Genomic DNA, 23,293 nt, shown 5'->3' with positions numbered 1-23,293 from the left:
ACAGTTGACCTATTTGCTTATGGTTTTGCCTACACCTAGTGACCTGTTTTTTAAAAATGTTATGAACAAAAAAGATTATATTTGATTTAGAATGGCAAGCCAGACAAAATTAAAAGGGCCTATTTGTATAACGAATATGAATTTGGAGGGCAGAAATGATTAAATATTAAAGCATTAGACCTCTCACTAAAGGCATCAGTCATACAACAGTTATACTTAAATCCAAACTGGTTCTCTAGTAAATTGGTAAGAATGTCTCATCCTGTGTTCAAGAAGGGCCTTTTCCCCTTTATTCAGATTACACCTGCTCACTTTCAGTTGTTTGAAAAGGAAATCATCTCCAAATCATGATTATTTTTTAAACAAGCCTCAGAAAGTTGGTTGCAATTTCAGTTTAATCCACCTGAAAAGGCAGAACAAATAATACAACAAATAGTGGTTAAACTCAAATACTAATTTATTTAAAAAAAACATTTTTTGAGGGAATTTAAAAAAAAAAAGGTATAATTTTAGTGAATGATATCATAAATAGGACTGGTGGAGTTGTCACACATACAGCTAACACAGACATATGGAAATGAGGAGGCAGTCATTAGATAATTTATTTTGGTATTGTCCATATGTAGCTCATTTTTGGTCACAGGTCCAGGAATGGCTTAAGAATTGCAACATTTGCCTAGAACTAACGCTGCAGATCGCAATACTAGGTGATTTGAAAAGCCATAGTTAATCAATCAATAATATAATAATTATTTATTTATTTATAATTTACAATCTGTAAAAGCTATGAGAATAGAAAAGGTTCAATTATTTTGTGAAGCACCACAGCACAGTTGAAAAATATATGGCCAATAGAAACCCAAAATGGATGATGTTGAGAGATAGCTGGGAGGGGTTGAATGGAGCTGAAGGGTCTAATAGCAAGATAACCAATGCAAAACATACAGGGTCTGTAAAATGTTTATAGATTCAGAACTGTTGTGAAATAGCACAGTTACAAATAGAAATCAAACTGGATGGACATCAGAAATAGAGGAAGGACTAAAAACAAACAAAATATAACTATTGTAAAATAGATTGTGTCTGTAAAATGTGTAAAAGATGTATAAACTGAAGGTAGAAGCCTAAGTGTTATAGTTTATTAGTTTACTCCAATTGGGGGAAGGGTGGTAGAGTTTGGGGGGAATAATAAAGGTATATTCTTAAAAAAGTATGTATATCTATATAGGTATGTGTATGTATATATACAGTGAGGGGAAAATAGTATTTGATCCCCTGATGATTTTGTACATTTGCCCACAAACAAAAGAATTATCCGTCTATAATTTTAATGGTAGGTGTGGCCAATGGCACGGTTGTAGAGGCCCTCTTGGCCACAGAAAGAGAATGTTACAGTTTTATAGCTAATGTCATGTGGCTGAGAGAAATTGCAGTTTCAAAGCTAATCTCCTTCAATTCTACACATTTTGCCATGTCTAATGCTATCTGAGTGATTAAAACATTAAAAGAACATAACAATTACATTGTTTGAATTTCAGATTATCCCTGACTGTCTAGTTTTTATTTTGGTGATTGTTAATTCTCAGATCTTATTTAAAAATATATTGCTTCAGTATCTTTTCTACATACTTTATATCTGGTTTTAGTTTAAGTTTGCATCCTGTTTAACCATCCTGAAAATGTACATAAAATATAAATACAAGTGATTCCATACATTGAAACTCGTTAGGTGGAGTTTGCCTTCTCCCCCTCTCTCTCCAGTCTAGTTATGGCTTTAAAAAGTTCAGGAGGAAAGATTTGCTTAACAAGTCACAAAATAAGTTGCATGGACTCACTGTGTGTGCAATGATAATTGTTTAACATGATTTTTGAATGACTACCTCATGGTGACGTTATAAATTACACTTTGGATGGTGTATCAATACACCCAGTCACTACAAAGATACAGGCGTTGTTTCTAACTCAGATGCCAGAGATCTGCTCAGGGATTTAATGGCTGTGATGGGAGAGAACTGAGGATGAATCATCAACATTGTAGTTACTCCACAATATTAACCTAACTATTAACCTAACCTAACTGAAGCCTGTACGGAATACAAATATTCCAAAACATACATCCTGTTTGCAACAGGGCACTAAATACTGCAATAAATGCGGCAAAGCAATGAACATTTTGTCCTGAATACAAAGTGTTATGTTTGGGGCAAATCCAAAACATCACCGAGTACCAATCTCCATATTTTCAACCATAGTGGTGGCTGCATTGTGTTATGGTTAAGCACTGGGCAGTTGCGCTGCTAAATGCATACAGGGGAAAACACTGCAACCTTAAAGCTCACATTAGCACAATGCAGGATATACAGCATGGGGATATATTGTAGGATACATACAGAAGGCTATATAGGGCATACAGTCAACTCCACACACATTAAAACCCATGAATGACACCAAAGACCCCCTACCTACATACACATGACGCTAAAGACCTAACCAAACCGACATGTACATATTACCTCATTCAATCACCCCAACTACCTCACATCCCAGTACACTGACTCAATACTCCTTGTATATAGCCTGTATAAAGTATATTATTGTGTTACTAGTTTCTGTTGATCTAATTGTTCATTGTCATACTTTAACTGCATTGTTGGGAAAGGGCTCGTAAGTCAGCATTTCACAGTAAAGTCTACACTTGTTGTATTCGGCGCATGTAACAAATACAATTGGATATGAAGACAAACACATGCGCACATTTTCAATGGACAGGCTGGTCAGGGCTCTGTCGGATTGATTGGGAGCGTTCTTTTTTTACTTGCTCATGATACACATCTGGTTAGGAGCCTAGTCCACTTACCCCGGTGGCAGTGGGCCGTTGCTGACAGGGCCGAGTTGGGGGAGCCCTCCGGCTGGGGGTGCCCCAATGGCTTCCGGTCCGCTGGTTGCCTGTGGGGGCGAGCCCCCGCCTGAAGCCGGGGGCTCGCTCACGTCGCTGGGAGTGGAGCTGCTAGAGGACGCTGGAGGAGAAAAGGTTAGCTATGGTCTTGGGGTGGAGCTGCTGGAGGAGGTTCGACGAGACAGAGGAGAATAGTTAGCTGCGGTTGCTAGTTGAAGACGGTATAGACGAAGGAGAGCTTAGCTGTGGTCGCTAGTAGGAGATGCTAATGAGAAGCTGCTAAATAAGGCGAATGCTTTTAGACTGCATATCTGTGTTGAATAGCATATCTGTGTTGAATAGCATATCTGTGTTGAATAGCATATCTGTGTTGCATAGCATATCTGTGTTGCATAGCATATCTGTGTTGAATAGCATATCTGGATGGCACTTCATTACATTCCACAAAATGGCTTGAAAACATGAACGGTTCATTACATGAAGGCAATAGATGGACCTGGCATTAGCACATCAACACACGAAAGGAATGTCTTTCAATAGTTCTGTCAGAGACCTCTATGGTTATCTATTGTATTACTATAGTATTGTGGTATTTTATATTGTATTATTATGGAATTGCTAGGTTATGTCTAGGGCCTTTCTTAGCGTGGTGCCCACCTGGGGAGGCGGCTGGTCTGCGAGGGGTGGGTGGAGGAGGACGAGCAGGTCTGGGGGGGCGTGTGGACTTGGTGCCCCCTGGGGATGGGGCAGGAGACCCCGTGCAGTTGATCTCGTGGCCACTGGGGATGATCACCCAGTCCTCTGTAGAGTCACTGGAAGGTGACGTGTCTCTGCTGGACCTGGCGGGTATGACATCACCAAAAGTCTAAATAAATTGCATGCAGCACACAGTCAATTACTTTTTGTTTGCCGTTTTGGTTGTAGGTAGTGCCTCCTACTTTTTGGTGGTCAAAACGTTTTATCTACTACTGCTACCACTGCTACCACCATCATTACTACTACTGCTACCACTGCTACCATCATCATTACTACTACTGCTACCACTACTACCATCATCATTACTACTACTACCACCCCCACTAGTACTTTTATTTTACAATACACACATACCGGAGGATCACATCACTGACATCAGCAAACATGACACTACAAAACTTAATCTGATCAAAAAACATTTATGAACACAATATAAGTATTTACATACTGTCAAGAGTTATCATGAAAAATAAAAAATGTTCACCCCCTTCTTCCTTACCAAGAAAGTACATTGCTTAGGATCAATAATTGATCCTAAAGTCCTTTGATAAGATCTTTGCAATCAGCAAGCAGTTCTCTGGACATCCCAGTGCCGAGACAGTTGCAATGTTTTTTGTAAAACGATATATTAATAAAAATCGGGAAAAATGCAATTAACATCGATTTAAACTTGACATATCGGTGCCCGTCTCTAGTATTCACAATGGACAGAAGATATGCTAGTGTGACTGAGTAATATCATAAAAGTATTTTGCCTACTCACACTAAATCTCCCCCCCCAAAAAAAAGTAAAGTATTCACTCAGAGAACTTACAGAAGACATACAATATAGTATTAATAAAACATGATACCTGTTGCCTCCATCTTCGTTCTGCCTCACGTCCCTGTTGGGAGCAGTAGCTGCTGAAAAAGAAAACCATCAAGCATTCAAACCCAAACAGAATACAACTCATCTAGTGAAATGTATTAATCACATCATCCTCAATTGGGATCGGCGCGACTACTTGAGTACTCAAAGGTTTGTACTCAAAATGTACAAATGCAACTATTTAGCAGGTTACATTTATAAGCATTGACAAAATGAACAACAACAAAAAATGTGCTTATTGCTTGTGGAGTACGTCAAGTGCAGTAGTAAAATGATGTACAATGTCCCTTTCAGTTGCATCCGAAAAAAACTGTAATTGGAATAACCAATAGTATACACCAAACATTTTTGCCTCAAACACAGACACTTTACCCTGCCCATCCCTAATCCTCACCATGGTCTCTCTCTGCAGAGGCAAAGGTCTCTGGGTCCACCTGCACGCCATCCAGACAGATGGACAGGTCTCCCACCACATCTGTGTTGTCCTGGTCTGAACACAGCTGTAAGATCTGCACCACCTCAGAGACTGACAGACATACAGACACACAGAAAGACAGACACACGCATAGATGCTAGTTTATAAACAAAGAGTGTAAACATGGATGGATCAGCTTGAATTCTAGCCTTGGTGTATCCCGTCTAATATCAGAAATATAACTTGTGTTCCTGAAAAGCGATGGCTGGGATAACATGCACGATATGCATGTATTGACCATCTACACAGAGTATAGCAAACATTAGCAACACCTTCCTAATATTGAGTTGCACCCCCTTTTGCCCTCAGAACAGCCTCAATTCGTTGAGGCATAGACTCTACAAGGTGTCAAAATAGTTTTACAGGGATGCTGGCCCATGTTGACTCCAATGTTTCCCAGTTAGCTGCATATCCTTTGGGTGGTGGGCCATTCTTGATAAACACGGGAAATGGTGGAGTGTGACAAACCGGTGCGCCTGGCACCTATTACCATATCCTGTTCAAAGGCACTTCAATCTTTTGTCTTGCCCATTGACCCTCTGAATGGCACACAATCCATGTCTCAATAGTATCAAGACTTAAAAATCCTTCTTTAACCTCTCTGATTGAAGTGGATTTAACAAGTGACATCAATAAGGGATCAAAGCTTTCACCTGGTCAGTCTTTTATCGAAAGAGCAGGTGTTCCTAATGATTTGTACACTCAGTGAATATTATTATTTAAATCAGTAGCATATTTGGTCACCCTCATAGGAGGTGCACTTCTGTGTGTCTTTGACCCCTGATTGTAGTGCAGGAATTCATGAATATATCTTTGAGGGTCACATGGGCAGCACGTCGACCATGACTGAAAGGACTCATTCTATTGGCAAAGTAAGCCCATTCACATGCTTGAGTTAAAAGTCAAGAGCCGCCTCTAAGTCCAGCTGAGGCGAGAGCCGCCTCTAAGTCCAGCTGAGGCGAGAGCCGCCTCTAAGTCCAGCTGAGGCGAGAGCCGCCTCTAATTCCAGCTGAGGCGAGAGCCGCCTCTAATTCCAGCTGAGGCGAGAGCCGCCTCTAATTCCAGCTGAGGCGAGAGCCGTCTCACAAAGAATACCAGACATGAAGTAGTGGATTAGAGCAGGAGTGTTAAACTCTTCCGTGGAGGGCAGAGTGTCCTGGTTGTTGTTAGTTATTTTCAATGCGTGTCCAATTAAGACCTAGGTGAGAGGAGTTCTTAACTTTAGAAAACTTTGTGATCAAATGCACATCCTTAAAGAAACGTAGGTGCTGGGCTAAGGAAGTACTGCAACAAAAAACAGGTTGAGGACCTGGTGAAGATCGAAACGTTGTCAATAAACTGCTTACTGGGCGCTGTACTGCGGCTACCCTCTGCTCCAGCCTCTACAACCTAGTGTGTGTTTTTATATATATATATATATATATATATATATATATATATATATATATATATATATATATATATATATATATATATATATATATATATATATATATATATATATATTTAAGCAACAAGACCCGAGGGGGTGTGGTATATGGCCAACATACCACGGCTAAGGGCTGTTCTTAAGCACGACGCAAAGCAGAGTGCCCATACACAGCCCTTAGCCGTGGTATATTGGCCATATACCACAAACCCCTGAGGTGCCTTATTGCTATTATAAACTGGTTACCAACATAATTAGAGCAGGAAAAACAAATGGTTGTGTCATACCCTGGGTATACCACAGCTGTCAGTCAATCAGCATTCATGGTTCAAACCACCCAGTTTATAAATATATATTCAAACCACCCAGGGATTGGGAAAAAAGCAGAAGACACATTTCTATCTAGTATGGATTAATAAAGTATACCTTATCTACCTGTATCTTAAAGGTGATAATTGGGAGCAAATTCAGAGCGCGGGACACTTGTGGAATATTCTATTCAAGTGAGAGAGACTGTCATTTCTTCAAACAATTATCTTTAAACAATATCGATTAATTATGGCACTAATGAAACCAGTCAGCCCAACAGCTGAGCAACCTAACTGAAAATGAAAAAGAAAACTGATACTATATAGGCCCGAAAAATGCTTAGTCCGACTGGTTCCATCTCCCACAAGCCACCTTGGTTATCTACACAGGATGGTGTTTTACCCCCAACCCGGCTTATTTTCCCAGATGCCAGGAAGAAGAGACAATGAGGCATTGTTCTAAACTCTTCCAGGCTCTCTATCGCGGGTCACACACACACACACACACACACATCATCTTGTCTATGGAACGCCCGTATTTAGGTTTTTATCACCATCTCTAGCAGACTAACTGCAGGAAGATAGTGGAAAGCATCTCTTTACAGAAACACAGAATTAAACAGAACAGAAATGTCTTCCTATTAATATCAAACAAACCAGGTAAACACGTAATTTTTCTATCACACACTCGTGTTACCTATATTCAGTTAGCAGCCACTGCTAAATCGCCGCTGCTATTTTTCTACTATTTCTTCAACTTCCTTCAAATTGAAATAACAAAATTGCACTATCCCTTTAAGATTAGAGTAACAGTACAACATACACAAAAGTATGTGGACATCCCATCAAATTAGTGGATTAAGCTATTTCAGCCACACCCATTGCTGGCAGGTGTATACAATCGAGCACACAGTCATGCAATCTCCATAGACAAACATTGGCAGTAGAATGGCCTCGCTGAAGAGCTCAGTGACTTTCAAAGTGGCACCGTCATAGGATGCCACATTTCCAACAAGACAGTTCTTCAAATTTCTGCCCTGCTAGAGCTGCCCTGGTCAACTGTAAGTGCTGTTATTATGAATTGGAAATGTCTAGGAGCAACAACGGCACAGCCTGAAGTGGTAGGCTACACAAACTCACAGAATGGGACCGTCGAGTGCTGAAGGGCGGAAAAATAGTCTGTCCTCCGTTGCAAAACTTACTACAGAGTTCCAAACTTTCTCTGGAAACAACGTCAGCACAATAACGGTTTGTCAGCAGCTTCATGAAATGGGATTCCATGGCACGGCAAGCCTAAGATCACCAATGCACAATGCCAAGCGTCAGCTGGAGTGGTGTAAAGCGCGCCGCCATTGGACTCTGGAGCAGTGGAAACAAACTCCATATCAATGACCATGATTTTGGAATGAGATGTTCGACGAGCAAGTGTCCACATACTTTTGGCCATGTAGTGTATAGTAAAAAGTGGCGTGAATGAGAGCCAACGCTTGCTCTTCATCTCCCTGCAGTGCAGTGGCACGCATCAGTTATATTTCAGAGGACTATTTGTAAATATGATAACCACTTACTGCAAAGCTCTTGTATATGTTGTTATACACTTTTCCGCTATCAAAAAGGTCACAGAGATTTCATATAATCACATTTAATACTACCTGCTCCGTGCCTCATCAGGAGAAGAAAATGAACTCACGTTTCATATTATTGGACTTGAGGGTTTCACTCATGTCCAATGTGGCCACGCCCAATAGGAAGTCGGCCTTCAGCGTCTGATGACTCCATACCCGGAAAATGAGCTTACTGAAAGGTGTGACAATTCTGTGTAGAGGGTGGAAAACATTTGTTTATGGTTTCACTACTGTACTTAGTAGGCTATACAACAATAGAGGAGACGACGACATGCAATTCTTGGTGACAGGGCTAAACAATTACACTATTATAAAGGAATGAGTTAATCACATAAACAATAACGAGATCACCGTGGGCCAGTTTCCCAGATACGGATTACACCTACGGACTAAGAAGCACTTTCCATGGAGAATCTCTGAGCATGCGTATTAGTCCAAGACTATGAATGAGAAATGCACTATAGGCCTATATGCAAAATAAATATACATGCGAATATAAATTTGTCAGAGGAAGGCGGTGTCAGAGGTAGGCCTTAAAAATAGTCAAAAACTCCAGCCAGCCAAGTCAAAGTATGTTCTCTCTGCTACCGCACGGCAAGAAGTCCCAGAGCGCCAAGTTGGGACCTGAACAGCTTCTACCCCCAAGCCTTAAGACTGCTGAACAGTTCATCAAAATGTCTACCCGGACTATCTGCATTGACCTCCGGAATTGTGTTATATCTATATATTATTTTGCATTGACATTCTTGCACTGGCTCTATACACACACACACTGGACCCCACCCACACACACTACATAAACTCACACATAAAGACATGCATATTGACGACACCACACACACACACACACACACACACACCACACACACACACCAGTTTATTATGTATCCCATTGCCTTGTCACTTTATCCCTACCTACATGTACATATTACCTCAACTACCTTGTACCCCTGCACAGTGACTCAATTACTGGTACTCCTTGTATATAGCCTCATTACTGTTATTTTATTATGTTAATACTTCGATTTTGTTAGCTAATCTCTTTTTACTACATTGTTGGGAAAGGGCTCATAATTAAGCATTTCACGGTCAAGTCCACACCTGTTGTATTCGGCGCAAGTGACAAATAACATTTGACTTGAAATGTAAATAGGTATTACCGTAGCTACTTACACTGTGAGTGACTGCTTCCATTTGGGGGTGTGGGTGTTGTTGCATTTCTCCGTCTTCTTCGATTGGTCGTCCACAGCCACCTCCACGTACGGACTGGGGCCAAACCAGTTCTTTTTGTTCTCCTTCAGTTTGGCCGACAGAACTGCATGCCATAATATACACAAATCACGTCATGGTAAGAGATTCTAGTTAACACTGTTATAAGTCACGGAAGTTAGCCATAGAAATAAACCACAGAACGGAAATGTGAGATCCATGTTCACATTGCCTCATTGACCCATCACTGTAGCCTAAGCACTACCTCTGTTTAGAATGATTCTTTAGCCTAGTTGGTTTACTGTACATCCTACTATGTTTGTTATTGATATATATTTCAACCACTGAAAAAATAAGAAAATAAAGTTATTCTATTCCATCTATTCCATTCATACTCTATAAATACTTGATGAATTCGCAGTCTGTACCATCAGCTAGGCCTATAGAGAACAAGCACCCGCCAGTCCCATTAAAAAGCGCATTCTACAGCTTCGGGTGTCAGTGGCTTATTATTTAATTTAGGATTATTAGTAGAATCCCGATTATCTGAAGCCATGATGACAGCTTCTTCCTGAGGTCCGCCACATAATGAAAAAGACAAAATAGTAAGGTCAAAACTCACCAGTGACTTGAAGTTGTGCCTTCATAGTTCAGCCATTAACAATGCAGCATGCTTTGGCTATGACATGAACTGCAAAGAAAGAAAAACATGACATCACATGTAAACATTAAGAGACAAGAAACAAGGCTATAGCACAGGTGTCCTGGTTTACATAAGGGTTTATCTATAGTACAAGTTTCCTGGTTTACATCCTACTGTACCCAATGGAATGTTTAAATAGACTCCTGCACTTATGCCTATAACACTATAACAAACCCATGGAGACTTAAGCAAAACAAGGAAGTAAAATGCTAACACTGAGCATTTTGCTGTACAGAGAGTAGCCTTGGCATACAAATATGGCTACTCAACTGCCTTGTTGTTGTTCTACAATAGAGCTGGGATACTGGTTGAGAAGCCATGTGGTGGTAACAGCTAAATCAGAAGGACAGGAAAAATGTAATCCCTCCTGGATTACCAGATTACATAAACTGGTACATCATGAGTCAGCGATAGTTTCAGACCCTGGTTGGTGTCAATGGTTAGCAGTTAGACCTAGGGGCTCATAGGTAACTGAGTTACAGACTATGGGTCCCTGTATAAAAAAATAAAAATAAATAAATAAATAAATAAATAAACTATGCCATTTGGGATTATAGATGACATTATAGCCTAGATTATGTAAACATAGGCATATGTAGGTAGCCTAATGTTGTTGAGCAGTCTAAAAGCTATTCAAGTATTTTAGCTAGATTACTAACATCTCCTCTGTCTACTCACTAAGCAGAGTTGTGTGCAAAACAGAGCAAAGATAATTCAAAGAAGTAGATTTAATTTAGGTTCAGGAAACCTGTTTTTTTTTACATAATAAGAAATGAAAATGTAGGTAGTTCCTCGGCATACACATCACAGACAAACTGAATTGGTCCACCCACACAGACAGCATCGTGAAGAAGGCGCAGCAGCGCCTCTTCAACCTCAGGAGGCTAAAGAAATTCACAAACTTCTACAGATGCACAATCGAGAGCATCCTGTCGGGCTGGATCACCGCCTGGTACGGCAACTGCTCCGCCCACAACCGTAAGGTTCTCCAGAGGGTAGTGAGGTCTGCACAACGCATCACCGGGGGCAAACTACCTGCCCTCCAGGACACCTACACCACCCGATGTCACAGGAAGGCCATAAAGATCATCAAGGACAACAACCACCCGAGCCATTGCCTGTTCACCCCGCTATCATCCAGAAGGCGAGGTCAGTACAGGTGCATCAAAGCAGGGACCGAGAGACTGAAAAACAGCTTCTATCTCAAGGCCATCAGACTGTTAAACCACCACCACTAACATTGAGTGGCTGCTGCCAACACACGGACTCAACTCCAGCCACTTTAATAATGGCAATTGATGGGAATTTATGTAAAATATATCACTGGTCACTTTAAACAATGCTACTTAATATAATGTGTACATACCCTACATTATTCATCTCATATGTATATACTGTACTCTATATCATCTACTGCATCTTTATGTAATACATGTATCACTAGCCACTTTAACACTTTAAACTATGCCACTTTGTTTACATACTCATCTCATATGTATATACTGTACTCGATACCATCTACTGCATCTTTCCTATGCCGTTCTGTACCATCACTCATTCATATCTTTATGTACATAATCTTTATCCCTTTACACTTGTGTGTATAAGGTAGTAGTTTTGGAATTGTTAGGTTCGATTACTTGTTGGTTATTACTGCATTGTCGGAACTAGAAGCACAAGCATTTCGCTACACTCGCATTAACATCTGCTAACCATGTGTATGTGACAAATACATTAGATTTGAAATGCATGCGCATGCGACTTTCTAAGGCAATTGTCAGATTTAGCCTAAAGTAGCCTTGTCATCGAGGGTTGGCCAGTTTGGTCATCTGCATGGCGTAACCATGTAAAACCAGTGTAAACTTGCAATCTGCTAACTGTGTCAACAAGTTAATTAATGTCTAATAATATAGCATGGGTACTGTCCACACCACTGAAACAATCATTGCAAAGTAAAAAAAAAATATATATATATATTTTACCTTTATTTAACCAGGCAGGCCAGTTGAGAACAAGTTCTCATTTACAACTGCAACTTGGCCAAGATAAAGCAAAGCAGTGCGACAAAACAACACAGAGTAACAAACAAATGTACTGTCAATAACACAATAGAAACATCTATGTACAGTGTGTGCAAATGTAGAAGAGTAGGGAGGTAAGGCAATAAATAGGCCATAGAGGCAAAATAATTACAATTTAGCATTTACACTGGAGTGACAGACATGCAGATGATGTGCAAGTAGAGCTACTGGGGTGCAAAAGAGCAAGATGATAAGTAACAATATGGGGATGAGGTAGTTGGGTGTGCCATTTACACATTGGCTGTGTAGAGGTACAGTATAACGTAATTATACTGGTGCATAGAGTTGTATGGTTTGTTTAACTTTGCAATCATTCGTTTTTGATTGGCATACATTTTAAAGTAAAAAATCTGAGTCTGCATCTGTTACAATGGAATTGCCCTAAAGCAGGTTGGAGCAGTCTAAAAAAATCCTATATCTGTTAATCATCAATGCAGTGATCGCGAATTGAAAATAATGTAGGAAAACAATGACAAATGTATAGGATATTGCAATAAAACCGAAATGCTTTAGACTAAATGTTAATGCCTGTTTGATAACATGTTTGGAATGACAATGGGTCCCACAGGGACCAGAACAAGATTGTCTCAAAATAGGGCTGTCCCCCTCACCTCATTTATTTACTAGCTACTGTAACCTGATTAATTGCTTGATTCAAGGCAATGACTCTTCCCTTGGTTTCTTAACTACCCCACAACCACGGTCAATTAAGTCAAGCTCAGAAGCTACCACAAATTCCATAACTGCAAACAGTAAATCTGACATTACATAAATCAGCTAGCTACTGCTCTTAACCACTCAAACGCTGACTAGTAAATTTGCTAGGTATTGTTTGTTTTAGGGAATAGGTAGCTAGCTTGCTAGCTAATCCATGTTTGTGTGCAAGGTCTAATATGTTTGTATTTTGCTAGCTAGCTAATGTTAGCTATCTACGTTTAGTAGTAAAAGTATTTTAGCTACCTAGCTGCCCTGTACGTAGCTAGCTATTCTTTCAATACATTCAAAAATCATAAAAGGTAGCTAACACAATTTATAAATTACTTCTACATGGAAAGGGAGCGACATAAATGGGAAATGGCAAGAGAAAATTGACAGGGAAGATTTCAATAACAATCCCAGGACGCTGAAAGGAGGCCAAACAACAAGCTAGTAACTTACCTAGCTAAATCCACATAGCAGCTAACTGTAACAACTCTGGTAGCTATCTAGCTGTTAGCTTCACAACATAAAACAATCACTAGTTAACTACACTCTTGATGTGCATAACTATCTTAATAATTAACTACTTGGTCAGTAGGATGTGTCGTGAAGGTTTTCTCGCTTTGAATATCGATGTCACTTAGGGTAGCTAACGTTAGCTAGCTCACCTATCTAACCATCTACGGATATCTTTGAAAATGGACAATTCCTCCATATAAAACGAGTGGATTACATCTTACCCATATCCGAGGGCAACAAATGTTTCTGTAAATGTCCTTCTTACGCCCACCAAGGAATGTGGATGGTAAAAAACGTCTCAGAAAAACTAAAAAGCTGTATAACAAGTACCACTCGGTCTGTATTTCTTCCTGACCGTGTCATGTGACTAACGTCACAGGCTGCGTCTAGAAACCACAGACAGAAGGGGTAAACCCATATACGTCACGGTTGCTATAAAACGGAAGGTTCCGTTTAGAAAGTTTTCTCATCACCAAATATGGTACTGAGAGGAAGTCTTGTCGAGAGAACTGGTAAACAGAGGATGGAACTAGGTGATACTGGGTGACATTCTGCTAATTTTCTCATCTATGAAACATTTGATCTCAATGCACAGTGCACTACGTTTTATAGACATGACACTTTGCCAAAGTTTGAAAATATTGCGTTGTTTGGAGTGCAACGTCGAATTGAGTTTCTGCACATGCGAACTTCACAGATAAAGCGTTCCCCTTCTGAAATATGCAAATACCTAATTCAACGAGACAATGGGATCTCGCTAGCGTGTGCTTGGCCTGTTTCCCCCACAAATGCTTCATTTGCTTCCACTGTAAACGACACAGGTTAACTATCTTGGGTCAGTTATAAATATCTTTGACGTAGTAGGCCAAGTATATAGACAGGAATAGTAATGGCGTCTTTTTGTAGGCACTTACTCCGCTATGGTTCTTTGGACAATGCCTATGAATACAATTTATGGTGATTTTGTAATGTTTTTAGATAAACGCCGAAAATAAGGTATGTGGTAAACACAGGCTTATGAGAGTTTATACGTTTTGTTCTATGAGATTATCTTCATCAGCTAACTACACTTTCAGAATTTGTAAGATGTTTTTGTAATAATAAAAACAAACGATAAAGCCTTCATAATTCACAAAGGTAATGTTAACTGACTGCTATTATCTCATAGAACAAAACGTATAAGATCTCCTAAGCCTGTGTTCACCTCAGACCTTATTTTCAGCCTATGGTAATTTATTTCAGGGTTTTAGGAGTACAAGCTGGCCTGCTCTATTGCATTTTATGTAAGGGGCCGTTCGACATCGCAGCCGACTTTAAAGGAGAGTTGGGACTGAAAGATCTACAGATCTTGCACCCTAAATAACTATTCAATATTTTTGCCGATTAGTCAGTCACAATTTACCCATGATACATCAAGGTTGTGATGCACCCGAGCACCAATCATTTCAAGAAATTTGAAATTCCCTCCCAAAATATAAATACCCCAAAATATTTTGATACATTGAAACAAAATGTGGGAGATTTTAAAAAGTGTGTGAGTGTGTGACAGGGCACAGACCATAATTTAGTTAGTGTTTCCCCTGGGACTAGGGGTGAACATGTAAAATGTATAAAATAGCTTTTGTCACCAAAAGTCCAGTGCAGAGTTTGTGAGGTGTTTGCTGTGCAAGTGTATTTGTGTGAGAGCAACCATTTTAAGGGCTGTCTTGAAGAAAATTGTTTGGTGATCAATTGTACTAAGAATGTAGGCTATGTGTTGAGCTTAATCACCAATGTTAGTTTATTAAAGTTTGACAGTATTCACTGTTATCTATATTAAACACTTTTTTTCTCTTTTATCTTCCCATTGTTATGTAGCGACCATTAACCTAACAGCTAGTGACCTTGTCAAGAGGTTCGGACCTCTTGGTGTAGCAGTTGAGGTGTTGGCTAGAAAGTTACTTGACCTGGGTTTGAGTCCAGGTTGGGGCTACCTCCTGAATTCATTACATTGGAAGCAGAAGCAGGATGGTGCCTGTGACATCATTAGAGAGGCTTATTGACGAGAAGGATTTGGTATAGAGAAGAGTGGGGATATGTTCTGCCAAAGGAAGGGGGTAATGTTTTTAATGTAAACTTTATTTAACTAGGCAAGTCAGTTAAGAACAAATTCTTATTTACAATGACGGCCTACCCCGGCCAAACCTAGGCGACGCTGGGCCAATTGTGTGCCGCCCTATAATAGGACTCCCAATCACGGTCGGATGCGATACACTGAGATGCAGTGCCTTAGACCGCTGCTCCACTCAGGAGCCTGAGTAATGTAGCAACCTTAATCCAAAACATAGGACCTCATCATGAGGTCAGGACCTTTTGGTTTAAAAGGTTAAGGTGTTAGCTTGAGAGTTTCCGGACCTGGGTTTGAATAACAGCCGGGGCTACCCCCGAATTTGCTGCAGTATTATTAGCTACCCTTACAAAAAAGATTGCAGTCAGAGTCCTGCAAATTACTGCGTCCAAAATAATGCAATGTAACTGCACTTCAACTGCAGTTATTCTGAAAGAACTGCATCCAAAAAGACCACAGTTACTGCACCTTTACTGCTGTTTCAAAACTGCCATCTTTTTTAAGGGTATAGCAAAGATTTTTTATAACTAACCAAAGATAGCCTGTTGTTTCCAATGGGAACAAATGAGATCCTATTGCCGCGTTCTAGCATATATTTGCATATTTCCGTTAGGGAACGCCTACTCTGTGAAGTGCGCGTGTAGTATAACTAAATTCGCCCCTTCTAAACAATGCAATTCTTTTTTTTACTTTGGCAAAGTGTAACATCTGCAAAACTTTCTCCACTCTGTTTGTAACAAATTTTTGTTTGGGGTAACAGAAAACTGTATTGAGATCAAGGTTGCTGGATCAAATCTGTCGTTCTGCCCCTGAGCAAGGCAGTTAACCCACTGTTTCCTAGTAGGCCGTCATTGTATATAAGCATTTTTTCATAACTGATTTGCGTAGTTAAATAAAGGTAAAACAAATAATTAATCAAAGAGAACATTTAAAAAACCAAAATCCTTCTCGCTCCATTTTATACTCTCGGCCATCGGGCTTCCTCTTATCACCAAATTTGGTAGTGAGTGGAAATGTCAACCGGATGCTTACATTTTTACGTCCGGTGAAATATCTGTCTCATTGTTCTGTGGGCATAGTCTATCATCACCAGCAGATGGCAATGTCAGGCACAATACATGGCTGATACACCTTTATAAGGGGAAGTGAAATAAATGTACATGCATTTCCTTTATTTTCAAGAAAATCTGTGTTTTGAGGTGAAATATGCAATTCATATTTAAATAAATGTAACCTATATGTAGAAGTAGTCCTAATTGTAATCCCATCCAACATCTGCATTGTAGGTTTATCAATTGTATTCTCTAATTTAGTTTGATATCGCCTGATTCTACTATTTTATAAGATGTATCTTGTAAAATGATGTTAATGCGCCACTTGGTATTTTTTCCTTCTCTTGCCTAGGAGGGATGCTCAACGAAGACACTGACCAATCAGCTCTCGAGAAGGTGGGTTACCTACCGCAGAAAGTTGCAGAGCGACATCACTGTTGGAGCACGATTGCTTCGGTTTGACTACACAGGGCGACACTTTTGAACACCCCCCCCCAAAAACGGCATTTTCGAGCTATTAAAAGAAGCAGGTGTGTACAAGTTGGCTATACAACATCTTCCAAAATATTCAGAGATGTTGGCGTGCACGGAGATGATCACCATGTGCCTTCAGTCGGCAAAACAGAAGCACCTTCGCGCTCAGCAGCAGCCACTGCGTAGCCACGTTAATGGACTTCCAATTTTCAAAGATGTAAGTAATCTCGTCTTCGCGCTGATTGTTTCTGATAGCAGTGCGCGGATCTATCAAGAAATTGAAATGATTTATTTACCTTTGAATGGTGTATATTCATTTAGGCTACAAGCATCTATATTTAGAAAGAAGGTAGCTAAATATGTATAGTTTCCCATTTCACATACACAATACAGAGCAATATTGTAAGCATGCATAACAACTATTGGGAATATTTTAAGTGTGTGTGTGTGTGTGTGTGTGTGTGTGAGAGAGAGAGAGACTGTGTGTGTTTGAGGGATATAGGGAGAGGTACAGCTGCTGCCTCTGCATGATAAATTAAGCCTTCTCAGCTGGAGTGATTTTGGGACACACACACACACACACACACACACACCCTGTGGTAGGACAGAAAAGACTTGAGGCCAGTGTGTACAGTACAGTACTTTGCTGCAGAGATACTACTGGTGCGCGGGTCAGCTGTTTGTTCAGGCACCCGCACCTGCATTTGCTAATAGCACCTGCATTTGCTAATAACCCATCCGCAACCCCCGACAATATGTGATAAAGGGAAAATCTGAGGCCCACACCTGACCCTAAACCGCTAATATAGAAAATCAGCTGAAGGCTACAGTCAGAGACAATATTTTGACGGGGGGTGCAGGATTTTGTGTTGTTGCCTGATTTAGATGCGTTTCTGCTTATACTGTAATTTCCAACATTTTGGTAAGCTATTTGTTAGTCAACTTGTCTATAATTATATACTTGCAGCTTCTCTTCTGTCAATATATGTTGCCCTAGAACAGCATTTCCCAAACTCAGTCCTGACCTAGAATACTAAATAAACCCTTGCTCAACAGAATAATGTCATAAATTGATAGAACGAATGCTTCAATCAAAGGTGCTTCTTTAGGAACCGGGGATAAAATGCACTAATAAAAAAAAAAAAACGGGAAATGTTCAACAGACGTCATTTTGACCCGGTTGTAAGGAAATAGAAAGCTGTGAAAACGACCCAACGTGTTTCTAAGCTTTCAGTTGGGCTTGGGTGCATATTTTATGTGGTTGAAATACTATCAGTTGGGCTTGGGTGCATATTCTATGTGGTTGAAATACTATCAGTTGGGCTTGGGTGCATATTTTATGTGGTTGAAATACTATCAGTTGGGCTTGGGTGCATATTTTATGTGGTTGAAATACTATCAGTTGGGCTTGGGTGCATATTTTATGTGGTTGAAATACTGTCAGCTTTTATGATGCTGATAAAACCACCTCTACAGACGGTCTCAAACTGCACATTCACATTCTCTCAAGATGCTGAAAGAAATAAATCATATTTCTCCACTCCTGTTCCTGTGTCAAAATGTTGCCTACATTTGGTGTAGGCCTATCATTTCACTGCAATAACTGCTTAATTCTGCAGGAGTTAATATTAAGGCTGTGAGAGGTTATAGGACTACATGTTGGACAGGGAGCGTCGCTGCACAGAAATGTTCAGGTCTCTCCAGAGATGTTCGATCGGGTTCAAGTCCGGGCTCTGGCTGGGCCACTCAAGGACATTCAGAGACTTGTCACGAAGTCACTCCTGCGTTGTCTTGGCTGTGTGCTTAGGATCGTTGTCCTGTTGGAAAGTGAACCTTCGCCCCAGTCTGAGGTCTTGAGCACTCTGGAGGAGGTTTTCATCAAGGATCTCTCTGCACTTTGCTCCTTTCATCTTTCCCTCGATTCTGACTAGTTTCCCAGCCCATGCCGCTGAAAAACATCCCCACAGCATAATTCTGCCACCACCATGCTTCACTGTAGGGATGGTGTCAGGTTTCCTCCAGATGTGATGCTTGGCATTCTGACCAAAGAGTTCAATCTTGGTTTCATCAGACCAGAGAATATTGTTTCTCATGCTCGTGAGAGTCCTTTAGGTGCCGTTTGTAAAACTCCAAGCAGGCTGTCATGTGCCTTTTACTGAGGAGTTTCTTCCGTCTGGCCACTCTACAATAAAGGCCTGATTGGTGGAGTGCTGCAGAGATGGTTGTCCTTCTGGAAGGTTCTCACATCTCCACAGAGGAACTCCGGAGCTCTGTCAGTGACCATCAGGTTCTTGGTCACCTCTTTGACCAAGACCATTCCCCGATTGCTCAGTTTGGCTGGGCGGCCAGCTCTAGGAAGAGTCTTGGTGGTTCCAAACTTATTCCATTTAAGAATGATGGAGGCCACTGTGTTCTTTCCAAATCAATTGAATTTACCACAGGTAGACTCCGATCAAGTTGTAGAAACATCTCAAGGATGATCAATGGAAACAGAATGCTATGAGACTTGAAATTGAGCTCAGGTGCAAAGGATCTGAATACTTATGTAAATAAAGTACAGTTGAAGTGGGAAGTTTACATACACCTTAGCCAAATACATTTAAACTCAGTTTTTCACAATTCCTGACATTTAATCCCAGTAAAAATCCCCTGTCTTGTCAGTTAGGATCACCACTTTATTTTAAGAAGGAGAAATGTCAGAATAATAGTAGAGAGAATTATTTATTTCAGCTTTTATTTCTTTCATCACATTCCCAGTGGGTCAGAAGTTTACATACACTCAATTAGTATTTGGTAGCATTGCCTTTAAATTGTTTAACTTGGGTCAAATGTTTCAGTTAGCCTTCCGCAAGCTTTTGGTCCATTCCTCCTGACAGAGCTGGTGTAACTGAGTCAGGTTTGTAGGCCTCCTTGCTCACACATGCTTTTTCAGTTCTATGGGATTAAGATCAGGGCTTTGTGATGGCCACTCCAATACCTTGACTTTGTTATCCTTAAGCCATTTTGCCACAACGTTGGAAGTATGCTTGGGGTCATTGTCCATTTGGAGGACCCATGTGCGATCAAGCTTTAACTTCCTGACTGATGTCTTGAGATGTTGCTTCAATATATCCACATAATTTTCCAACCTCATGATGCCATCTATTTCTGTGAAGTGCACCAGTCCCTCCTGTAGCAAAGCACCCACACAACATGATGCTGCCACCCCCTGTGCTTCACGGTTGGGATGGTGTTCTTCGGGTTGCAAGCATCCCCCTTTTTCTTCCAAACATAACAATGGTCAATATGGCCAAACAGTTATTTTTTTGTTTCATCAGACCAGAGGACATTTGTCCAAAAAGTAAAAGCTTTGTCCCCATGTACAGTTGCAAACCGTAGTCTGGCTTTTTTATGGCGGTTTTGGAGCAGTGGCTTCTTCCTTGCTGAGCAGCCTTTCAGGTTATGTCGATTTAGGACTCGTTTTACTGTGGATATAGATACTTTTTTACTTGTTTCCTCCAGCATCTTCACAAGGTCATTTGCTGCTGTTCTGGGATTGATTTGTACTTTTCGCACCAATGTACGTTCATCTCTAGGAGACAGGACACATCTCCTTCCTGAGCGGTATGACAGCTGCGTGGTCCCATGGTGTTTATACTTGCGTACTATCGTTTGTACAGATGAACGTGGTACCTTCAGGCATTTAGAAATTGCTCCCAAGGATGAACCAGACTTGTGGAGGTCTACATTTTTTTTTCTGAGGTCTTGGCTGATTTCCTTTGATTTTCCCCATGATTTTCCAGTCTAGCAAGAGTCACTGAGTTTGAAGGTATGCCTTCATCCACAGGTACACCTTCAATTAACTCAAATGATGTAAATTAGCCTGCCAGAAGCTTCTAAAGCCATGACATCATTTTCTGGAATTTTCCAAGCTGTTTAAAGATACAGTGCCTTACGAAAGTATTCGGCCCCCTTGAACTTTGCGACCTTTTGCCACATTTCAGGCTTCAAACATAAAGATATTAAACTGTATTTTTTTTGTGAAGAATCAACAAGTGGGACACAATCATGAAGTGGAACGACATTTATTGTATATTTCAAACTTTAACAAATCAAAAACTGAAATTGGGAGTGCAAAATTATTCAGCCCCCTTAAGTTAATACTTTGTAGCGCCACCTTTTGCTGCGATTACAGCTGTAAGTCGCTTGGGGTATGTCTCTATCAGTTTTGCACATCGAGAGACTGAAATTCTTTCCCATTCCTCCTTGCAAAACAGCTCGAGCTCAGTGAGGTTGGATGGAGAGCATTTGTGAACAGCAGTTTTCAGTTCTTTCCACAGATTCTCGATTGGATTCAGGTCTGGACTTTGACTTGGCCATTCTAACACCTGGATATGTTTATTTTTGAACCCTTCCATTGTAGATTTTGCTTTATGTTTTGGATCATTGTCTTGTTGGAAGACAAATCTCCGTCCCAGTCTCAGGTCTTTTGCAGACTCCATCAGGTTTTCTTCCAGAATGGTCCTGTATTTGGCTCCATCCATTTTCCCATCAATTTTAACCATGTTCCCTGTCCCTGCTGAAGAAAAGCAGGCCCAAACCATGGTGCTGCCACCACCATGTTTGACAGTGGGGATGGTGTGTTCAGGGTGATGAGCTGTGTTGCTTTTACGCCAAACATAATGTTTTGCATTGTTGCCAAAAAGTTCAATTTTGGTTTCATCTGACCAGAGCACCTTCTTCCACATGTTTGGTGTGTCTCCCAGGTGGCTTGTGGCAAACTTTAAACGACACTTTTTATGGATATCTTCAAGAAATGGCTTTCTTCTTGCCACTCTTCCATAAAGGCCAGATGTGCAATATACGACTGATTGTTGTCCTATGGACAGAGTCTCCCACCTCAGCTGTAGATCTCTGCAGTTCATCCAGAGTGATCATGGGCCTCTTGGCTGCATCTCTGATCAGTCTTCTCCTTGTATGAGCTGAAAGTTTAGAGGGATGGCCAGGTTTTGGTAGATTTGCAGTGGTCTGATACTCCTTCCATTTCAATATTATCGCTTGCACAGTGCTCCTTGGGATGTTTAAAGCTTGGGAAATCTTTTTGTATCCAAATCCGGCTTTAAACTTCTTCACAACAGTATCTCGGACCTGCCTGGTGGGTTCCTTGTTCTTCATGATGCTCTCTGAGCTTTTAACAGACCTCTGAGACTATCACAGTGCAGGTGCATTTATACGGAGACTTGATTACACACAGGTGGATTGTATTTATCATCATTAGTCATTTAGGTCAACATTGGATCATTCAGAGATCCTCACTGAACTTCTGGAGAGAGTTTGCTGCACTGAAGGTAAATCAGTTTTTGATTTGTTAAAAAAGTTTGAAATATCCAATAAATGTCTTTCCACTTCATGATTGTGTCCCACTTGTTGTTGATTCTTCACAAAAAAATACAGTTTTATATCTTTATGTTTTGAAGCCTGAAATGTGGCAAAAGGTCGCAAAGTTCAAGGGGGCCGAATACTTTCGCAAGGCACTGTACATTAAGTTGACTGTATATAAACTTCTGACCTACTGGAATTGTGATACAGTCAATTATAAGTGAAATAATTTGTCTGTAAACAATTGTTGGAAAAATTACTTGCCAAAACTATAATTTGTTAACAAGAAATTTGTAGGGTGGTTGAAAAACGAGTTTTAATGACTCCAACCAAAGTGTATGTAAACTTCCGACTTCAACTGTATTTCAGTTTTACATTTTTTATAAATCTGTAGAAATTTATAAAAAACAGTTTTTCGCCTATTATGGGGTATTGTGTGTAGATTGATGATGACAATTTTTATTTAATCAATTTTAGAATAAGGCTGTAACGAAATGTGCAAAAAGGGAAGGGGTCTGAATACTTTCCGAATGCGCTGTATATATGTTGTTTTTGAAGGATCACTGCTTCCGTTGAGTGTCAACAACTCTGACAATCCCTTTGTACCTACTGTAGGCATGCACGAAAAGCTGTTTCAGGCAGAGCTTGACGCAATCAGAGATTTGAAGCAATTATGCAAAAGCTCCCTAGGAAGACTGCTAACATCCCAAAGTATCCCTTTAAATACTAACAAA

The 23,293-nt window shown here is 40.4% G+C and overlaps 2 protein-coding genes across 5 annotated transcripts in view; one reads left to right on the top strand and one right to left on the bottom strand.

Annotated features, from left to right (window-relative positions):
* LOC109891655 (E3 ubiquitin-protein ligase Itchy-like) overlaps positions 1 to 13,938 on the bottom strand; it is a 39,586-nt gene extending 25,648 nt beyond the window's left edge. Inside the window, exons 1-8 of one of the 2 annotated variants that reach the window (XM_031825681.1) lie at positions 13,790 to 13,938; positions 10,189 to 10,257; positions 9,531 to 9,672; positions 8,423 to 8,547; positions 4,915 to 5,046; positions 4,504 to 4,555; positions 3,554 to 3,735; positions 2,858 to 3,017 (exon numbers count right to left, since the gene is read on the bottom strand). In XM_031825681.1, coding sequence (XP_031681541.1) covers positions 2,858 to 3,017; positions 3,554 to 3,735; positions 4,504 to 4,555; positions 4,915 to 5,046; positions 8,423 to 8,547; positions 9,531 to 9,672; positions 10,189 to 10,213 — 818 coding nt within the window. In that variant the 5' untranslated portion in view covers positions 10,214 to 10,257; positions 13,790 to 13,938. The remainder of the gene's footprint in view (positions 1 to 2,857; positions 3,018 to 3,553; positions 3,736 to 4,503; positions 4,556 to 4,914; positions 5,047 to 8,422; positions 8,548 to 9,530; positions 9,673 to 10,188; positions 10,258 to 13,789) is intronic. The other variant, XM_031825682.1, reaches the window with a different exon arrangement.
* A 68-nt stretch (positions 13,939 to 14,006) lies between these two features.
* Positions 14,007 to 23,293, top strand: part of necab3 (N-terminal EF-hand calcium binding protein 3) — a 78,207-nt gene continuing 68,920 nt past the window's right edge. Inside the window, exons 1-2 of one of the 3 annotated variants that reach the window (XM_020483949.2) lie at positions 14,007 to 14,101; positions 17,080 to 17,123. In XM_020483949.2, the coding sequence (XP_020339538.2) occupies positions 14,047 to 14,101; positions 17,080 to 17,123 (99 nt within the window). In that variant the 5' untranslated portion in view covers positions 14,007 to 14,046. Of the gene's footprint in view, positions 14,102 to 17,079; positions 17,419 to 23,293 lie in introns of those variants that run through there. The other 2 variants (XM_031825679.1, XM_031825680.1) reach the window with 2 other exon arrangements.

The sequence above is a fragment of the Oncorhynchus kisutch genome, linkage group LG5 (assembly GCF_002021735.2).
Source record: "Oncorhynchus kisutch isolate 150728-3 linkage group LG5, Okis_V2, whole genome shotgun sequence".
NCBI classification, from domain to species: Eukaryota; Metazoa; Chordata; class Actinopteri; order Salmoniformes; family Salmonidae; genus Oncorhynchus; species Oncorhynchus kisutch.
This window is presented reverse-complemented; position numbering and strand designations above follow the sequence as displayed.